Here is a 19,447-nt window from a genome sequence, read left to right as displayed (position 1 = left end):
CACTCAGGAGGAAACAGAGTCCAGGGCCCCTGGGAATATCACAATATGTGAGCACCATTAGCATAATATCCTTACCCCCACAACCCTGTGCTGTGTGATCCAAATGTGTCAGTGTATTTGAAATTTCTACAATATCAGTGGATATTAATCATCCTTATGATGAACACAATAAACAGAAATGAAGCCTACTCATTTCAAAAGACTGCACTGGTGAAGTCATTCCAAACCTGGAAGATCCCTTTCCATTTTCTGCATTTAAAAAAATTAATAGAAAAGACAAAACTTCCCTGCAATGTACAACCTGCACCTACATTCTAACCACAGAGCCATAGATGATGTACGTTTCTCTATAGCCTTAGAGTATGAAGTATAGATTCATTAGTGCAATCTGCATAGATGTACAATAAAAAATGAAAAAAAATAAACCACCACAATCACTATAAGTGAACTGAAGACAATGAAGATAAAAATAAACTCACAAGGTTTTCTGATTTACTCTTTGATTACCTTCCCCAGGAATGACAGCAAAGACAAGAACACAACTAGCAATCCCTTAGGAATTCCTTTTCTCTTTACCAGGCTTGAAAGAACACAGGTGACAGCTAAGGTAGGAACTTGGTGAGGGGGGCAGATTCCCCTGGTCCTTACTCAGCTGCATGCAGGAGAAAGATGCAATTTAAATAGCCTTCATTAGTCTTTACTCAGGCTGTGAAACTGAAAGTAGTCTTTACTCAGGCTACTCCACTTGTGAAACTGTTTCAAGTTTCCAGAGGCTAAGCCCCACCTAGCTTTCTATTTAAGACAAATAAGCTATATAAATTTCTATATTGCACCTCAAAGAAGATGCTTTCATTTATTAAAAAAAAGGATCTACCTAAAATAAAAGGATCAAATTTTGTCAAGCTTCTAAACAATTCCCTGCAAAGTGAAAGACTACACAAATGCTCAAGAAACAGTACTAAGTCAGTGACTGATGCTCTGAAAAATGTGGGCACAATTGAACCTAAGCAATAATTGGATGGAACTTAGGAAAAAAAATATATTATTTTCCCCCACATGGGTCACAGAGTCTAACAAACTTCCTTGAGTCTTTGAAAAGAATCTCAGAAGCAAAATGAACAAGTACCAGGCAGGTCCCCACAAAGGTATGAGAGAGGCAGAGACAGCAAGACAGTGAGTGAGTGCAAGACAGTGAGCAAGAGAACCAAGAAGGAAGGATCCCATTTACTGTGGGACAGAGCGCATGGCAGCTACTGCAGGAACTCTTTACTAGGGAAAAGTTTTAATCTTTGATGTCAGAGCTCATATGGAATATTTATAGTCATTACAATGTACTTTAACATTTTATGATAAAATGTTGCATAGATGATATTAACTTTATGTTCGTTAGTTTTGTTTTCATTTCCTGAAAATTTATCAGACATGTCTTACAAAAGAAGATAATTTGCAGCATGGGTAGGATGTGAAATTAAAGACTGTGTTATACCACATACTGATAGCAGTTTCAAATGATTCTCTAGTTAGCATTGAACACTGCTGAAGAGAAGCTAAGCCAAGACTTAAACAGAACTCTAGTGTGGTGATGAATGGCGACCTGCCATGAAAGGGGGATAGCAGTAGTTTTTTCATTATTTTAGAAAATTAGATTTAACTTAGAGGTAGTGATTCCCTGTGAGCCACTTCCTCATTTTAAAGGTGCTAAATTACCCATCTCACAGATAATCAAGTTGTTATAACATCACCTATATTATTTACAGTTGGATTTTTTTTTGAATTGCTCCTATTATGCAAAGCAAAGAACAGATAATATATTTTGGATTTCTATTTAAAACACTGCATTATTTCCCCTGTTCAAATCTGTAATGCTATTATGGGTCTGGTTTCCATTTATCAAGCACCAACATTTTCTTCTGCTTCACAGAGTACTCCAAATATATGCAGTTTTCTCATTTGGATATTATTAATTTTTCCACATATCATATGCTAATAAATTCCTTTACCTGAGGATAAAAGGACATATCTATAGTAGTAATAACATTCATAATAACCCCAATGGTAATTTCAACAGTTTCCAATATTTATTAGGTGTTTTCTTTGTGCCAAAGTCTTCGAAGTGTTTTACTACATTAATTTATTAAATACAATCATTCTACAAGGTAGATACTATTATTAATTTTATTGCATAAGATTAGATTATATATAAGATATATAAGACAGATGAGAAAATGAGGCACAATAACTTGTCCAAATAAGCTCTTCAAAAGAAGAACTTAGGATGCTTTAATAGGAAAGATATTCTTGAGAAGCATGTGGGCCCTTATAAGAGGTATTTACTAAAGAGAAGTACTATATATTTTTATGCTTGAAACTTTAATAAAAGCACATCCAAACCAGAAAATAAAACATAGTTATATGTCCCCCAATTTATCACATGAATAAGCATGGTTGTTTGTATTTGACATGGTGTGGTTTATTCTTTGTCATTTCTAACTCTCATATAGATAAATCCATATAAACCGGGACTGTTTCAATCACATCTAATTTTACTAGTTATACAGTGATACAATAAATAGTCTGCCATTAATTGACATTCCTAGGTTTCTAAGAACCTAGGAGATCAGTACATCATCAATGGAATCTGTTATGGATAGATGTTAGGGATAGATGCACCTTACTTCTGTAGAACACTAATACATTTGTATCACTGATAGATAATTGATGAGTTAATACCTCAGTGATAACTCAGAAGTGAATGAGGTGAGAGCTATAGAAACTGAGTCTTAGGGGTCACCATTATGTAACTAGTCAGTGATAGAACTATAAAAGAAACCCAAATTTTCTTGTTCTTCATCAGTTGGTTTTGTCCATTTTTCTTTTCTAATTTTAATACAATTCTTCTTCTGGACTTCAGATTCCATAGTATGAACCATACTAGCATTTATTACTTTTATGCAATATAAGCTTCATATTTGAAAACATTTATCTATAAGTCATTGGAATAAATCCTATCACCTCTCTTCTTTAGGAATTAATGTTTCTCTTTAGAATTGCTGAAACATGGAGGCAATCCTGAAGGTAACTTGATTGGTAAAAAACTTCAATTGTGTTTCCATACTGCTTTTTCAACAATTCAAAAATTGTGAGCATTTTGTAATTAGTCCCTCCTTGAATTTATTCTGTATTTTCCCCTTATAAATTAAATGACTGCAATTTGGAAACCTGTCATGAACTGTCACACGTTTCAGGAGTTCAGTAAGCACATGAATGTGTCCATGCACAATTCCTGATTCTTAACACTTTTCCCCCATTATCTGTCAGTGGAAGTAGAAAATAAATTTGCTCTATTAAAGATAAACAACATAACCCCGTGGCAAATCCCAGTTTTTTTCTTTAGTGTGTGTCGTGTCACTCTGAAAAGGTGTATGAATAAAGTGGTCAGCCCTGCAGAACAAAGAGTACCAAGAAAATTCCCCAAATAAAACCTTCAACCAATGTCATTTAAGTTATCCCCACTGGTGGGAACCAAAACAAGTACATTATGCATAAGGACATGACATTTTAACATACTTGAAAAATATGACTTTTTTTTTTTTAATCAAAGCTCCCTTCATAGCAGAATCCTAGGTTAGCAGTTCTTTATTCCAGTTGCCAGCATTCATTTTCTCATCCATGTTTAAGATATAGGATGATTGCATGCCCCTTAAATATCTGCTGGCTGAGGCTTAGTCTAAGATAAAATGCTGTTCATATGTAACCTAGATTAAAGCTCTCTGTATAGTTCATAAATTTCAATTAAATGTTTTAAGCCTTTTGCATAACACTAAAAATTGAAAGTCTTTTGGTTTCTAGGTCAGCTCTAGATTTGGGGTATATTTGCGGGCACAAAGCTATAAAAAGGTAGGTTTTAGTCTGCTTCAAGTGCTTTGGCTTTTAAACTGTAAAAACAATATAGGAATGAAATGTACATAGCTTCCAACTACAATAACAAGAATACAAGAAGGGGTATTCTTTGTCCTTTGACGTACTTTACTGTTAAGATGGTAGGAAATAACAGGTTAAGGAATATAATGACAAAGTGGGAAAAGTACAGGGAAGTAGTAGTACTGAATGACCTAATTCTGAGTGGAAGTAACACCATAATATAGAAAAGGCAGTCTGACAAGTTCTCTAACCAAGATCATGCCAAATGGGGTCTTAATTTATACTCTTTTGCTTTATTTACATAATTCACTTTGCTCACTCCTGGAAAAAAAGTGATTTCACTATTTTGTGACTTGGTTTAGTTCTTATTTATGGTGGAGATAATTTAAAGAGACTTGAGACAAAAAATACTATTAATTCCTTTCAATTAAAAATGAGTAATAAAATTGAAATATAAACCTGATATTCTAGTTATCCACATATACTAATAACAATTTCTAAACTTGTTTCAAATGTAGTAATTGTCTGTTTGACACTATCCTGATTTAACTAGCATTGGTGAAAATGATAAACCTGGTCAATCTTTTCCAGTAGGGAAAAAGACGAATTCTTGGACATTTAGTATCTTCAATCACCTCAAAAAAGAATTGTAATATATTCCAATAAAATAGTAAAATTGATTGTGAGAACTTTACAAAATATATCTTTGCCCCATAACACCATTTTAAGGAGGGGGAGAACTATAAGTATGGCCTTGCATACTTCTTCCTCCTATACTAGAAATAAATGTACTAGTTGCCTTCAGTGCTTACTGCAACAAATTTGAAGTAGGGACCCACATTCAAATTAACTCTGGACACCAAAGAAGCGAGTAGAACTTGGTCAGAGCTATGATAGAAATTAGCGATCATCATAAATTTTGCAAGCAGATAAAAGATACTCAAGCAAATGTAGACAAAAATGTTTGAAATTTAAGGTTCTACAAAGGGTTGGGTCTGACATGGATATTTGCCATTTTAGAAAAAAACTGGAAGAGATTGAACACTGGTCTTTCAAGTGTGAAAAGACCACAAAGCTATCGAGGCACCAGTGAGGATGAGTGGGGTGTAATAGGTGGTGGTCCAGGCTATGGGAGAGGAAGGAGCTAAGTGACACTGTAAACTGTTTTCTAATGACAGCAGTCAAATGTGCTACTATGGCCAAAAGGGCTACCAAAATGCTGAGAGTTGGACTTGAGGTTTATTTTTAATACACCACATGACAGGGACACACAGAAAATACCCTCCTCATTAATCCTTAAGAGAAAATAGATCTGAAGAGTAATTCCCATCCTTTCAGACAATCATTTCCTATGAAATTCATTCTTTACAATTGTGAGAAATAGATTACCAAGCAAATTAACTGTATCAGACATTTCTAATATCAGATCATCACTAGCAATAAACAGATTTATTTACAAATAAATAAAGCCCTGCCTCCACCTGCTATTCATTTTTAATTATATAACCTATTTAGTCTAAGGACATCTTTTGACATTCACATGTTCAGGTATCACCATCAACAACCATCAGTAAAATGGGCAACCCCAATTTGCTTCCCATATATAAACTATGACGTTTCCATCTAGGGAAGAAGCAAGGAAGTAATAAGGTATGCTCTTGCATTATATGATGCCAGGAACATTATGTGTTTGTCATGGTATATAAAAATGTAAAGGAAAAGTGAGTATAACCAATGCCTTAATCTTAAGTAACCATTTTCATAGGTAGCAAAAACTCTATTTCATGCACATAAACTCAAGAAAATAAAGGTATCGATAACTTCTTCATTTCCTCACCTTCTATTGCTGATAGGAGAACCCGGGAATGATCATATGCAATGACATTTGCATATCTATTCTTTGGTTTATTTACTTCCAAGTTTGAATGTTCCCAGGTGAATTGCTGGCCAGGGTCAATAGACTATAAAGGAAAAACAGCATAAACGCAAAATCAATACTGAATAACATTGGGTTACAGGCATTTATCATAACTAACGAACATGAAATAAAAGGAAATTTTGAAGTCACACTACATCAAGATGATATTAACAGTGAAGCTGAACATAATGTAACCAGCATAACATGAAATGATTAACCATAGTAAAAAAAAGGGATAGTCATCAACTTGGATTCAGGTGAAAAGAAATCAGTATAGATGTTCTGTCAAAAAAGGAAAGAAAGGCTGGTTTTTTATTTTTCACTGTTCATTTCCTTCCCAGTTGCTATAGTTTACAAGTTATCTTCGTTTAATATTCCTTTAGGTTCTGTGCACCTTATTTTATCTTGATTACTTTCTCTTACTCTCTTTTATCTGGACCTAACCTCAGTCTTTATTTTTCACTGACTTTTTAATGCTTTCCTTCTTATTTCTTTTCTTCAACGACTGGCTTCCATTTTGATGGCAACTTAAATTGGGTCTGTTTCCTCATAGTACACTATGACCAGATTCACAAGGCAATTTGGACAACATGTTAAGAGTAAGTAAAGAAAGGAGGCCCATTCAACCTAATAATCATTTTGGACAGAATATCAAATTATAGCTCAATGGAGACAGGATCCAGTTGTTTTCTATTTACTATTGCTTGTTTCCTATTTATCACCATGAGCTATGCTTACAAAGTTTGCTTCTTTTTCATTTTTAATTTTAAACTTAATTACTCCAACTTTAATGTCTTTTCTTGGTGCCTTAGTTCAATCAACAATATTCAATAATCTAAAATAAGTATCACATAGATAGAATATGTGAATATTTTATAGCTAAAGTAAGAACCATTATTTTGAAACTGAATTCAGACTTTAAAAGTGATAGGCAGCTTTTAACTTCTTGCAATGCCTGGAAATCACATCTTTTCTTACAACAAATGATATTGACACCTTGTAAAGATATATTTTCATAATACATGAAGAATGTGAGTTCAGTGATCACATAGTGATATAATTACATAGTAAATACATAGATGATCAAAATCAAGTTTTCAAAAGTATGATAAGTTTAAACAAAGGTGATCTTTCTTTTAAAAGGACAAATTTGTATTTATAGGTTAACATCTGCTTTTGATGATGGGCATTTCCCATGTTCTCATATTTATATATAAAACTCCAAAGTAAAATATACACGAGTGATGACAATATTAAAGATACAAACACTGTGCATTGAAAGAGAATTCAGTACAATAGAAAAACTCAAGCCTATTAGCAATTTCAAACAGCCTCTAAACTATTTCAACCAGACTAAAATCCTCAGCAACACAGACTGTGGCCTCTAATTTACTAAGGATTATAAAACTTTTTTTTCTTTTCTTACCCTATGCTCATTTATATACAAACTAGTCAATCAGAGAACAGTATTCAGCAAAATAATTAGCCATGCCTTAGAGTCTAAAGAATAATGTAATTAGGGGTCTTTCTAATTTGTTCTTTCAGGAATGCTCATGATCTCCCATGCAGAATTTACTCCTCTAAGTTTTCCATGCACTAAAGTGAACTGAAGCATTGAGATGCCCCGCTGGAAGCCTTCAGGTTCACTTGGAGCCTCTCCACACAAGCAGCTGTATTCAGTGACTAAGAGCTGCCCGAAATTTTCCCAAATCTACTTCAATTGTCACTTCCTAAATCTGAACCCTCCTCTAACCTTGCACTACCATCCATTCTTTTTTAAATTCTTTTTTAAAATTTTCTTACATTGTTGTTCATTTTTGTACAATATTTGACTCCCCTCAGGTGTAATCCCCATAATACTCCCACCACCACAGCACCTGTGAACCCGTGAACCATAGTCTCCTATGCCCCATTCTTTACACTACAGTGGTCCTCTACAGCTCCAGCACTGAAAATATTAGGTCCCTGTTTAAGAACTTCCACTGGCTCTAGCTGACCTACAGCGTAAATTCTAAATTGCTTAGCCACAGTCCTGTCGACACACCCTAACTCATCTTTGCATGTCTGCTGTACTGTGCTCAGTGAATGGTTAAACTTTTTTTTTAAAGATTAGTTATTTATTTATGAACACAAGAACTGGGGTGCAGGGCAGAAGTGAGGGGGTGACAGGGTTCACCAGAGACAGAGTGGGAAACAGAACAGGCAGATCGACTATTTGAAATACACTGCTGATGGGAGCAGTGGGCAAGTCAGGAGAGGTCTGCTGTGCCATGTGGGTTGCTCCCTGGCTGGCTGGGGATCGAACTCGTGCCACAGTGGCTGCAGACAGCTTCACAGTGCTGAGACTAACCCCTTGTGCCACCAGGGAGGCCCTGAACCCATGTTTTTAAAAGAATGAACTGAAATGGTAAATGAATGCTGTTGAGCGAAGTTCATAAAGAGAAATCTGAGAGTAATTCTTCTATAAAACATGGGAGTTAGAGAACATACTATAGAAGCTGCAACGTATAATGTACTAAAACTTTAATACTTTAACACTGACGATTATATGTCTGACTAATTAAGTATGTTATCCTGATATTACAACTACCACTGAATCCACTTTCCACTGATGAGAACTGCTGACTACATAAGCTTCTTACACATCATTCCCTAAAATATCCCCAGATGCTGCTAAGCTCACTGATAGGCAGTCCTTTGGTGGAAGGTATTACACCCTTTTATGGCCTTGTTATTCAGACTATTATCATTCACAGGTGCATAAAATGGCATGAATTTAATTATACTAATGAAATTGCATATCAAATCACAGACACTGTTTACTCTTGTCCAATCCCACTCTTGCCATACATTTGCAACCCTCTGTAAAATTTATTTGATACCTACGTTGAAGTGTTTAAAAACCAGTAATGGAAACATGGCTTGTATGTCACATATGTTCATACGGTTAGGCTTGAAGTATGAACCATGAGAATAGGGCCTGTAATAATAGGACAATTATAGTAGCTGCCAGGCCATTGTGCTTTACATGTAGCATCCTATTTAATTTTCACAAATGTTATAAGGTAGGTATTGAGTTTTCTCCATTTAACAGACAAGGACATCGAAGTGAAGGAAAATTAATTCAATAAATATTACTGAGGGTCTTCTCAGTGGCAGACACTGTGATATTTGGTGGTTAAGTAATTTACTCACCCAGCTAGACTCATACATTTACCTCAAACCTAGGTCTGTGTAAGTCAGAGTCTAGCTGATGATTAACAGCTGGTAATTACTAAGCCAGGATGCTACTTCACTATCCCGAAAGCCACTGTGCAATGAAGAAGCCCAACATATGAAAAACAAAAAAACAGCACTATTCTTTATTGCACTAGTCCGAATGATATTTCTTCCCAACTGATCATCCTGTGTCATTCTGGGACAATTACATAAGAAATCAAATTTTAAAAATGAGGTTGGCTTCACATGAATGATAAAACAGATGGGATACAGCTTACATTTATACTCGTTTTACACGGATCAAACAAACATTGATTAAATAATGCTGATTTGTCTTTGTGCAAAACATACTCATCCATCTGTATCTGACTGAACGTTTAACGATATACTGCATAGGTCATTATTCTGGAGTTTGTCAGAATGCTGAGAGTAGTAAACTCAGTAAAGAAGAATACTGAAAATAGATGAAGAAAATCTTTTCTATTTAGAAAAAAAATAGACCTGGCAGAGAAGAATCAAATTTCAATTACCTATGTTAAGGAGGCAAACACATTCCAGGTGAATAAGACCCTAATTCTGAAAACCTACATTTTAGGCTTTTCTTTAGTGCTGGTGGTGATCACACAGTTGCTTTGCCTTTTGTTTTCTGACTTTTCTTGTTGAGATCCTCTTAAGAATGAAATAAACCACATGGAGAAAGAGCAACACAGGTCTTGAGTGATATATAAGTAGATTTACACTTCAACCTCTTATTTTTGGCCAGCTCGCTTTGATCGTGAATCCTCCCACTATGACATTAAACTGAGGCCACCACAATGGATTTAATTTCTTCCTCCTAATAGCATTTGGTTTTTCCAAAATCAACTAACCTATTTCTACTCATCCTTTTGGTTTTGTTTATCCAAACCACTTGTGGTAGGGATCTCCCGCTTTCCCAGCACTCATTCGAAAGTTCTAACTTTGAGCTGGAATACTGACCTGTCTTTCTCAGTTTCCCCTGAGGGGAATTTTGCAAGTTGGAAACATAGCCAACTAGATTTATTCAACCACATGTTGATTCATAGAATTTTTTTGGAAAGCTATATGAAATCTGTACATCACATTATCACACAATTCATAAACAGGAGTATTTAAGAATGTTTTCATCCTAGCTGCTTTTGTTTCTCCAGGCAAGCAACAAGACCTTGAAAGAGAGGTTCACCCCGGATTCTATGTAGCATTTAAAATTTTACCAAGATGCCAAATTCTTTATTTTGCTTCACTGTCTGCACACTTGGCATCTGATACTCCCTCCCACCCAAACACTGATGGAATCATTCTAATGCTAACAATACTCAACTGTTTTGCAGCATTCCAGGACAGGTAGGTTCACTGGAGGTTCAGGTAGCTTAAAATAACCTTGGAGCCCTCAGATGCTTTCTCAGGCTTTAATGCTCTTTCTACACCAACTGTTGTGGGGCAAGCCCCACAGGCTGGCAAGTCAGGGAGGCTGGTGGCAGCAATGGGGCCTCACAGCCCCCAGCTAATTTCTCTTTAGGTTCTTTCTGATATTCTCTCATGGTTCTGCCTGTCTGAAGTCACTTACCCTCTCGCAGCCGTTCCGCCGCAGCCATCTTCTGTGTGATGCAGCCCGATAGGCTCAGCCTCCAGGCTCAGGTGTGCCCACTCATGCACACCCAAACCACACCCCAGGTGTCCTCCATCAGGCATGCATACACCAGGCACATTCCCAGGTGCCTCCTGTCCTGCACTAGCACAATAAAGGTTGCAGGTGATAACCACAGAGGCCAATGACTTCAAAGCCTGACTGACCAATCCACTTACCCTACACAACTCAATGGATTGGCCTTTCTGAGAAAAAAAGGGACCCAATGGAAGCATAACTGCCCTGTGACTTAATGAAGAAAAACCTCAAGCAGACTCTTGCTAAGTCAAATACTTTCTGTTTATGAAGTTGTTAACTTCATGGCCTGAAATATCTAATTCTCTTTTTGTTAATTAACTATAACTTTCTCTTAAAATAGGTAAGTGGAAAAGCAAGCTATGTAACCAATGAATTTATACTTTTGCACTGTATTATTGCTAAAGCGAGAATTAGTATGCAAATATTAACATCCAATAGTTGCAATAACTAATGTGTGCAAATTTATATGTTCCTATGTGTTTCACATGTATTAAACTTATTTTGACTTCACAACTATCCTACAAGCAGTTAACATAAAACTTCTGTAGCTGAAGAAATGAAAGTGTGGAGAAGTTCAGTATCTTTCTCAGGGTCAAGCAGGCAGCAGGTCGAGAAAATACATGTTTAGGATCAAGGCTTACTGACTCCCTAGCCTGAGTGTCTTGCTGGTCCAGTTGGAGAAGATTCCTCGATTATTTCACACAAGTCTTTCAAGCATTCTCTAGAAACACAATTCAAGGAAGGCTATGAACAAAAATCTCTGTAGTGCTTCTGATCTATATTTATAATTCTAAACTCAAACAAAAGAATGTTCATACATTTGCACAGTGGATAATAGTCATTGAGAAAATTTATATCTGATATGAGACTTTTTGGATAAAGTTATCATTCTAAAGCACCATCCTTTAAATATGGTTCTGCAAGAGTTCAAGTTCGCTATCCAAAAGAAAAATATAATTCACATGTGCAAAACACGACACACTACTATTTTCTCTGTGTTCTACTTCCCCGCACCCACTGAGAGAAAAACCTCAAAATATTCCCTGCAGAAACTCATCAAAGAGAAACCACAAAAAAAATACATCCTGTTTTTGTGTTTTAAAACAACAAAAATTTAATTATATAGCAGGGATAGACAAGTTACTTGACCAGCCAAACTACCGGTCAGACTAACCATCCTTGTTACAGAAGAAATGAACTTTCAATGACCTTAACTTCCACAGAAATACTCTTTCCACATAGTTCTCCATCAATAGACTCATTTGGCCCTTAATGTGGTTTGCTCCCAGATATTCATTCTCAAGTCCTTTCTGAGGTTTACGAGAGCAATCTACATTGATTGTGATTTTCTGCAATGAAGCCTTTTTTAATTCTCATTTATTCATATTTCCCAGTATGAAAACAGTACATTAATATATATTTATATGAAAAGATCCATGTTCTCATAGTTGGGAAGGACAATATTTTGCACAATTAGCAAAAGCCTGCAATTGCCATAATGTGTACTTTCTTCAAAGAGAAGGGTATGAGTTCAGTTGAATGCCATATGCATTTAAAACTGGAATGTGAGGTGGGCCTCCCCTGGTGGCACAGCGGTTGAGCGCTGGGCTGCGAAGCTGCCTACAGCCTCTACAGCGCCGGTTCGATCCCCAGCCACTGGCGAGGGTCCCACATGGTGCGCAGACCTCTCCTGCCATGCCCGCTGCTCCCCTCAGCAGTGTATTTCATCACTCTGCCTGTTCTGTTCCCCGCTCTGGTGAATTCTCTCACCCTCCTGCGCTTCTGACTGTATCCAGTGCTTATATAAATAAATATATCTTTAAAAAAAAAAAAAACTAGAATGTGAGGAAGGGGTAGATAATATGGCAATGAGCAAAGCCTGGGGGTCAGAGCTGAGGGGGCTGGCTTGCTCTTTGCCCTTGGATAGCTTTGGCAGGTTATATAACTTGGTTCTGTTTGTTCCATGTTCCTTGTTCCTGGCAATGTCATCCCAGTGTCTCATCTGTGCCCTTATTATCTCTTATCTCCCTTTATTCAATCAGTTATCAAAAGTTAAGTCTTTCCTAAAACCCACACCCACACACCCACACCCACACACACACTTCTGATTGAGGTAATCATTATAGTTCAAGGGATTAAAATAAAGACTTTTTGGGGCCTCCCTGGTGGAGCAGGGGGTTAAAGACAACGCTATCAAGCTATCGCCAGCAACTGCAGCACTAGTTCTATACCCCAGCCTGCCTGGGAGGTGACCCACATGGTGTAGCAGACCTCTCCTGTCTCACCCACTGCTCCCCTCAGCAGTGTATTTCAGTAGATCCATCTGTTCTGCTCCCCTCTCTGTCCTTGGTGAATCCTCTTACCACCCCCCCCCCCACGCACCTCTGGCCTACACCCCAGCTCTTGTATGCATAAATAAATAAATCTAAATCTTAAAAAAATAAGGACTTTTCAAGACCCTCACCTCTAATGAATGGATGTTGGAATTCTACACCTTTAATAGCAAAGAGATATGCCATTTATAAATGTACCACACATTAAAGGCATCAGAGAGTGTTCCAAACAAATATGTTTGTATATAGTTAAAATTTCTCTTCAGGTGACTAATAAAACTGCATTAACTTTATATGTTACTGGTGGCTTGATTTGAAATTCTGACTGTAATATGTAACAAATACTTATAGAAAATTACCTAATTTAACTAAATTATTAGAATCGATCTGTGGAGAAGCAAAAGTAATAAACCATGTTCATAGCAAACCAATCAACCTTTGGAGGTTGAGTAACTACTTGAGGCAAAACTTTGACAACTATTTTCATCTAAATTACACCTTGGCACTAAGTATCGGTTTGTTTCTCAATCAATACCATTTACTCCTAGAAGTACACTTAACAGCCTCATTTACTATGAATTCAAAATGACAATGACAAAAATACAACAACACAACAAAAAATGGTATTTTTAAATTCAGTAGGAAAAGCTGCTAGATCTCCAAAAGCAGATACTTTCTGTGCATGACTGTGGAAAGATTGTTTTTGAGAGATTTTTTTTTTTTTCAATAAGAGTTCAAACAAGAAACATTTAAGATCTGAACATTTTAAAGTTCAGCTGCCAATGGGCAGACATATGGAAACTACCCAGTGTGGAAGGCATTCTTCACTTCTAGAGACAATGAAGGTTCTATATGAATGACTGTAGTGATACCTTTTCATCTGAATGCTTTTGTTTTTAGCTATTCATCTCCTGCATCAAATTAAAGTGAATAATAAGCGAGGGGTGGCCAGAATTATAGTGATGCTGTTAAAGACTAGGGTTTCATGGAGAATCATCTTACAAATGCAATTCACAGACTGATTTAAGATAGTATTTGGAAAAATAAAAGGATTCAGAAATTTTCCAGTTTGGGGCAAGAAATACATTAGTAGAAATTTATTACACTGCTCTACTTAAAGAGATCAAGTTTACTAAATGGTACAAAGTAATTACAGTTTTTATAAAAAGAATTATCCATAGGTAACAAAATTACCGACTTAAAGATAATCAATGTGCAGCAATAAACTGAATAATTCAGTGGCATCCTCTCTTTTACAAGACAATCAGGGCACTAACACTTACCACCAAATTAACTATTAATTCTTTACCACACCATACATATGTTGACATATCCCTATTAGACCCAAAATATTGTTATTATGCAAAGCATAATATTGTTATTATTGCTAAGCAAATGATAGGTATTTTACCTTTTCATGCCTCCGCACACTACAAAATCAAAACGCTAAAGACAACCAGTCACAAGAGGACAAGTAGACTTTAAGCCATAAACCATCAAATAATTTCCTTTCTTTGCTTCCACACTTTCTCTATAAAAGTCTTTCCCTTATCTCCTTTCAGAGGAGTGCTCCAAACTCTGGTTTGGCACTGCTCCATTTGAAACACTTTTTGCTTGAATAAACTCTTAAAATTGGAATATGTCTTTGATTATGCTTTAGCTTACATGTTACATAATTTTAATATTTTATGTTTGTTAATTCTGTGTGTTAAAATTTCAATTTGTTAACATTATGCTATTTTACAAAAGGGGGAGGGAAGAAGAGACTTTCTTGTCAAAAAGAGAGAGAAAATTAAAATTTCAAGCTCATCACCCTGAAGAGTATTTTGTGAAATCCATGTCAAGTAGATATAGATATACGTGTGTGTGTGTGTGTGTGTGTATGTATGTATGTATATATACATACACGGATACATCTATATATAGATGTATCTATATGTAGGAGAGAGAGAGAGGGCAATGCAAGAGAAGATTGTGTCCCTGTAACTTTATCAAATAATAGTGCTGAGAAGTGATTATGTAAACAACTTTGGATTTTGATGGTAATGATGATAATGAGTAGCACATTAGTCTGCGCTAGTATCATATAATTCTTAAAACAAATTTAGGTAGATACCATTAACTCTAAATTAGGAATAGAGATTGAGGCTTAGATGCGTAGACAGTTTCCATCACTGTGTCCATGACACAGTGGAGCTGGAATGTGAATATGGACTTTGAAGTGAAGTGAGATCTTCAATGGCAGATCTGGGTACTTAACTACTGCACTCTAATGCTTACACACAAACCACAACTAAATTTATGATCAGAAAGATTCACACATCCTTATTTCAAAATTTAATTGTAATATCATATGTACCTATTAGTTTTGGTTTAATGAAACATTCACCTCAGTGCTTTTCACTTACATATTTTTAAGATGAAAGAAAAGGTATAGCTTTCTATATTTAAACAAAATTTTTATCAAATTAAAAAGACTGGGATCTGAAGTATAATCTTTACATAATCAGGATTTCATTCTCTTTCATCTCCACCTTCTAGGAATGTTCCCAGCTTCTTTATCCTTATCCTCTACACACACACACACACACACACACACACACACACACACACACAAAAATTCTTCAGGCAAAGAAAGAGAGCTGAGACACATTCATTCTTTGGAACTGAATAGTCACAATGGAGCAAATGGCAGACTGGTATTGGCAGAAACTACCAAGAATGGTGAGAGACCAATAACTCATGAATAATGAGTCTGCACTAACAGTTTTAATGACTATACTAATGGCTTAATGGATGACACTTTAATAGGATTTTAGCACAATCCTTTGAAATCTTGTCTTCAACAAATCTGCCATTAACAAAAAACTGAATTGCTCCACCACATAACCATAGTTTACTGAAACTGAATACAACAACAATAAAAATTATGGCACTTATCCTCTATTACTAGCCCTGTCTCAAGTATTTTGTTAGCTATGTGAGAGACACCTGCTCAAAATGTAAGTTGTCAGTGAACGTGGTATATTTATACTAAGGGGGTGCAGTAGACATTAAATTAAACTTACCAGAAAGCTCACAACTAACGGCAAAAAAGAGAAATAATAATTGTAATCGTACAAAAAATGACAGATATATAGATACAAGTGTGTGTTCACTGACACTTGAAAGACTAGCTGGAGTTTTCTTTGAACCAGAATACTGAATTCTTCCGGTGATTACTTTTTGACTGTTGACAGCACTGTTTCTATATTTGTCTCACAATTCTTTAGATTGTCTCATTTCCTAATTGACTTTAAAGTGAGGGATTGCCACATTGGATCTCAATATAAATGTTGAGTTGGTTATGATCAGTCCTAATGCATAATCTGATATCCCAGTACTTGTTTTGGTTTTGCTGTCCATGTTGGAAGTTCTCAATTTTGACTTTTTGCATGGAATACTTCTGGCTTGGAAGGAACTTTTTTTTATTAATCTTTTTTTCTTTTTCTAAATCCTCCCTATCTTTCAAGGTTCAGCTCAAATTCCATGGTTCCAGTTCACGTCTGCTGAGAGATCTCTCCCAAATATTCTCACATGTAAGCATCATTTAGACTACAGTATGAATCATCCACTGGTCAATTAGTTAAGTTTAGCCCAGTAACCCTACTTTTAAAGTTATTTAAATTTATTAATGCAACTTATCTTTATATTTGAATTTCTGTATTTCCTCAACTCTGCCCTAAGTTTCTAAATGAGGTACCAGATGAGTATGAATCTACCACATATCTTTGTAACCTGTGACATGGCTTATCCAGTGTAAGTAAAATATATTCATATAGTTTTAACAATTTCAGATTTTTATCTCAATGTGAAAATCTTTTGAAACAAGAAGCTGGTTTCTTTTGTAATCATACATTCACCTTCTGATCTATAATGCTGAAATCTTATAATGTGTACAACAATTTTGAATCTGAAGGTCACAGACTGATAGATTCTTCAGATTATCTTTCCTATCAATGCTGGTAGCTGTAAATCCACTGACTTTACATCAATCTATATTGATTATGCAGGTAACTGAAAATAATCCATTGGCTAAACTATAGTTTATTAAATTTGCACATGTCTAGAATGTATTATAGAAATAAGCAATCCTTTTCTGATCCTACTTTAGAAAAGTTTGGACAAACCGTTTGTAAAGGATGTATATATCTATTCATAGGCAATGTTATTATAAAAGACTCAATTTTTAAAATTGAAAGTATTATTTATCATGCTAGTCAACAAAAACAAAATTTTATTCTGGGAGAGAATAACTGTAATTGTGTTCACTTAAAGTACCTATTGATTAAACAAAATTATTCATTTATTTTACAGCCTAAGTCTTACTGCAATTTGGGGATGGTGCTCTGATAGTATAACAAAATACAAAATAAAATGCAAAGAGATTAAATATTTTTATAAATAGCAATAAGTAAATTAGTAGCCAAAAAAATGGACATGTACTAATAAAGGGACCCTATTTTTACCAATACACTTAGTAAAATACAAGCAGGTTACCTTAACCCATGACTTATAATAGGGAAAGAACTAAAAGAACTAAAAGAGACATACTTCAGCATCTCATGTTTGTTTGTTTGTTTTTCCCTGAAGGTATATAGTTCATTCAGTTAGGAGTGTTTTGGTTGAAATTATAACACAACATATTATGCTTGCCAGCTTTTCCCACATTTAGAGAAACATAAGTTCTGCCATGGAAACATAATAAAGAACAAATGCTGTTCCTTAATCTCATTTAACATGCAGTCAAATTTGTCATGTGATCAGCTTTTACTAGCCCATATGATTCCAATAAATGGCACAAGAACTTATGCTCAAGTAGCAGAGTCTTGCCTTGCAAACCTGCTCCAGTCTTACCGTAGCAAGGTGGCAGCAATTGAGTGTTAGGAAACCAAGCAAATCCTACTCCTCGCCTCATAGGATTGATAGGCAAAAATTTAAGTTGTACAGGAGTAAAACTCACAACTGCATGATACTGATATCTTGAGAAAAGTTTGACTGAAAAGCTGAAGGAATCTTCAGGTTCAGAGTTCAAGGGCAAGAATTAGGAATTATTCATATCTGTACCCTCAGTGTCTGCAAGTATATCCAGCACATAGTAAGAACTCAGTAAAAGTCTGTTGCATAAATGTGCTGCATGAATATAAACCTAGAAAACTAAACAGATTTTCTCAAAAAATGGGCAAAAATGCTTTTAGAAAATTTTAGAGGGAGTCAATAATTTTAGATTTGCTCTAGCATTGTTCTCAGGGACATTTAGGAGAATTGAGCCACTTTGTTTCACAGAGTTCATTTGTTCATTCTCTAATGAAAATTGCAATCCTTGATCTGTGGTAGCACAATGGGTTGCTGAGGGAATGATTATAGATCACAAACAAAAAGATTATATCCCTTTTCAAGAGCAAATGAGTAGCAAGCAGATGAAGTCTTAAGGAAGCAAAGATGTTCTTTTCATGCAAATATTTTTATGATAAAGCCACAGAGAGATAAATAATAAAACTACTAGTCTTTGTGAAACTTGCTGGCAGATTTTTAGCTTTGAGGAAAGATGACCCTCCCTTCCCTCTCCAGATTTGGCCTTGAGACATGAATAGTCCACATCATTTGTCTTTGTAGACATTGCCAGAGCAGAAAAAGCGAGTTCTGCAACCAGCATTCTTCTGCTGCTTTATTTCAGTCAGAAGAATGAATGGTTCTCCTATCTGTATACAGAATCACTGACAGTGAACAGTTCTAATTATATATTGCCCAAGGGAGGTCCCCAAGGATTCTAAGGTGGATTCTCAACCTAGACAGGATTATTGCCCATGAAGTTACTGCTCTCTGCCCCTATAGGACCTCGGCTGCAGTACAGTTATAACCTAATGAGGCATTTCAATTCATGACTTGATAAATGATATCCATCTAGTATCGTGACTGTTCTTGGGGAGAGGGAGATGCAAAGAGCAAACCAGTTTCCTGTGTCATTTTTTAAACTTATTGTTACATTCATTCCAGAGGTGTTTACAGTGTTAGTTACAGGGATACTCCAATAAATAGGACACAATCCCTGCCTTGAAGAATCTTTGATTCTAGTAGAAGATATACTAGTAAAACAAGGAAGATCAAATCCCTGTGATATCATGGCATCGAGCCCAGGAAAGAGGAAAGGAAATCTTTCACATATACAGGGAAAGTAACTGTCTCACCTTAATATTGACCTTCTATTCAAGCTACCACCAGTCTCTGACACTAGTATTTTCAAATAATCCCACAGTGTCATTTGGTGTTTAAAAGCAATGTAAAAAAAAATAAAAGCTTTACCAAAACAGAGGGGGGAAAAGCTTAATAGTC

The 19,447-nt window shown here is 35.7% G+C and overlaps 1 protein-coding gene across 14 annotated transcripts in view; it reads right to left on the bottom strand.

Moving 5' to 3' along the window:
• PTPRD (protein tyrosine phosphatase receptor type D) overlaps nucleotides 1-19,447 on the bottom strand; it is a 2,089,263-nt gene that overhangs the window by 73,653 nt on the left and 1,996,163 nt on the right. For all 14 annotated transcript variants that reach the window (XM_054689298.1, XM_054689299.1, XM_037494316.2 and 11 more), the window contains one exon: nucleotides 5,759-5,882. In XM_054689298.1, coding sequence (XP_054545273.1) covers nucleotides 5,759-5,882 — 124 coding nt within the window. The remainder of the gene's footprint in view (nucleotides 1-5,758; nucleotides 5,883-19,447) is intronic.

Source organism: Talpa occidentalis, unplaced genomic scaffold (assembly GCF_014898055.3).
Source record: "Talpa occidentalis isolate TD23 unplaced genomic scaffold, MPIMG_talOcc4v2.1 talOcc4.7, whole genome shotgun sequence".
Classification (NCBI taxonomy): domain Eukaryota; kingdom Metazoa; phylum Chordata; class Mammalia; order Eulipotyphla; family Talpidae; genus Talpa; species Talpa occidentalis.
The sequence above is the reverse complement of the archived record's forward strand: the minus strand, read 5'-3'. Positions and strand labels throughout refer to the sequence as shown.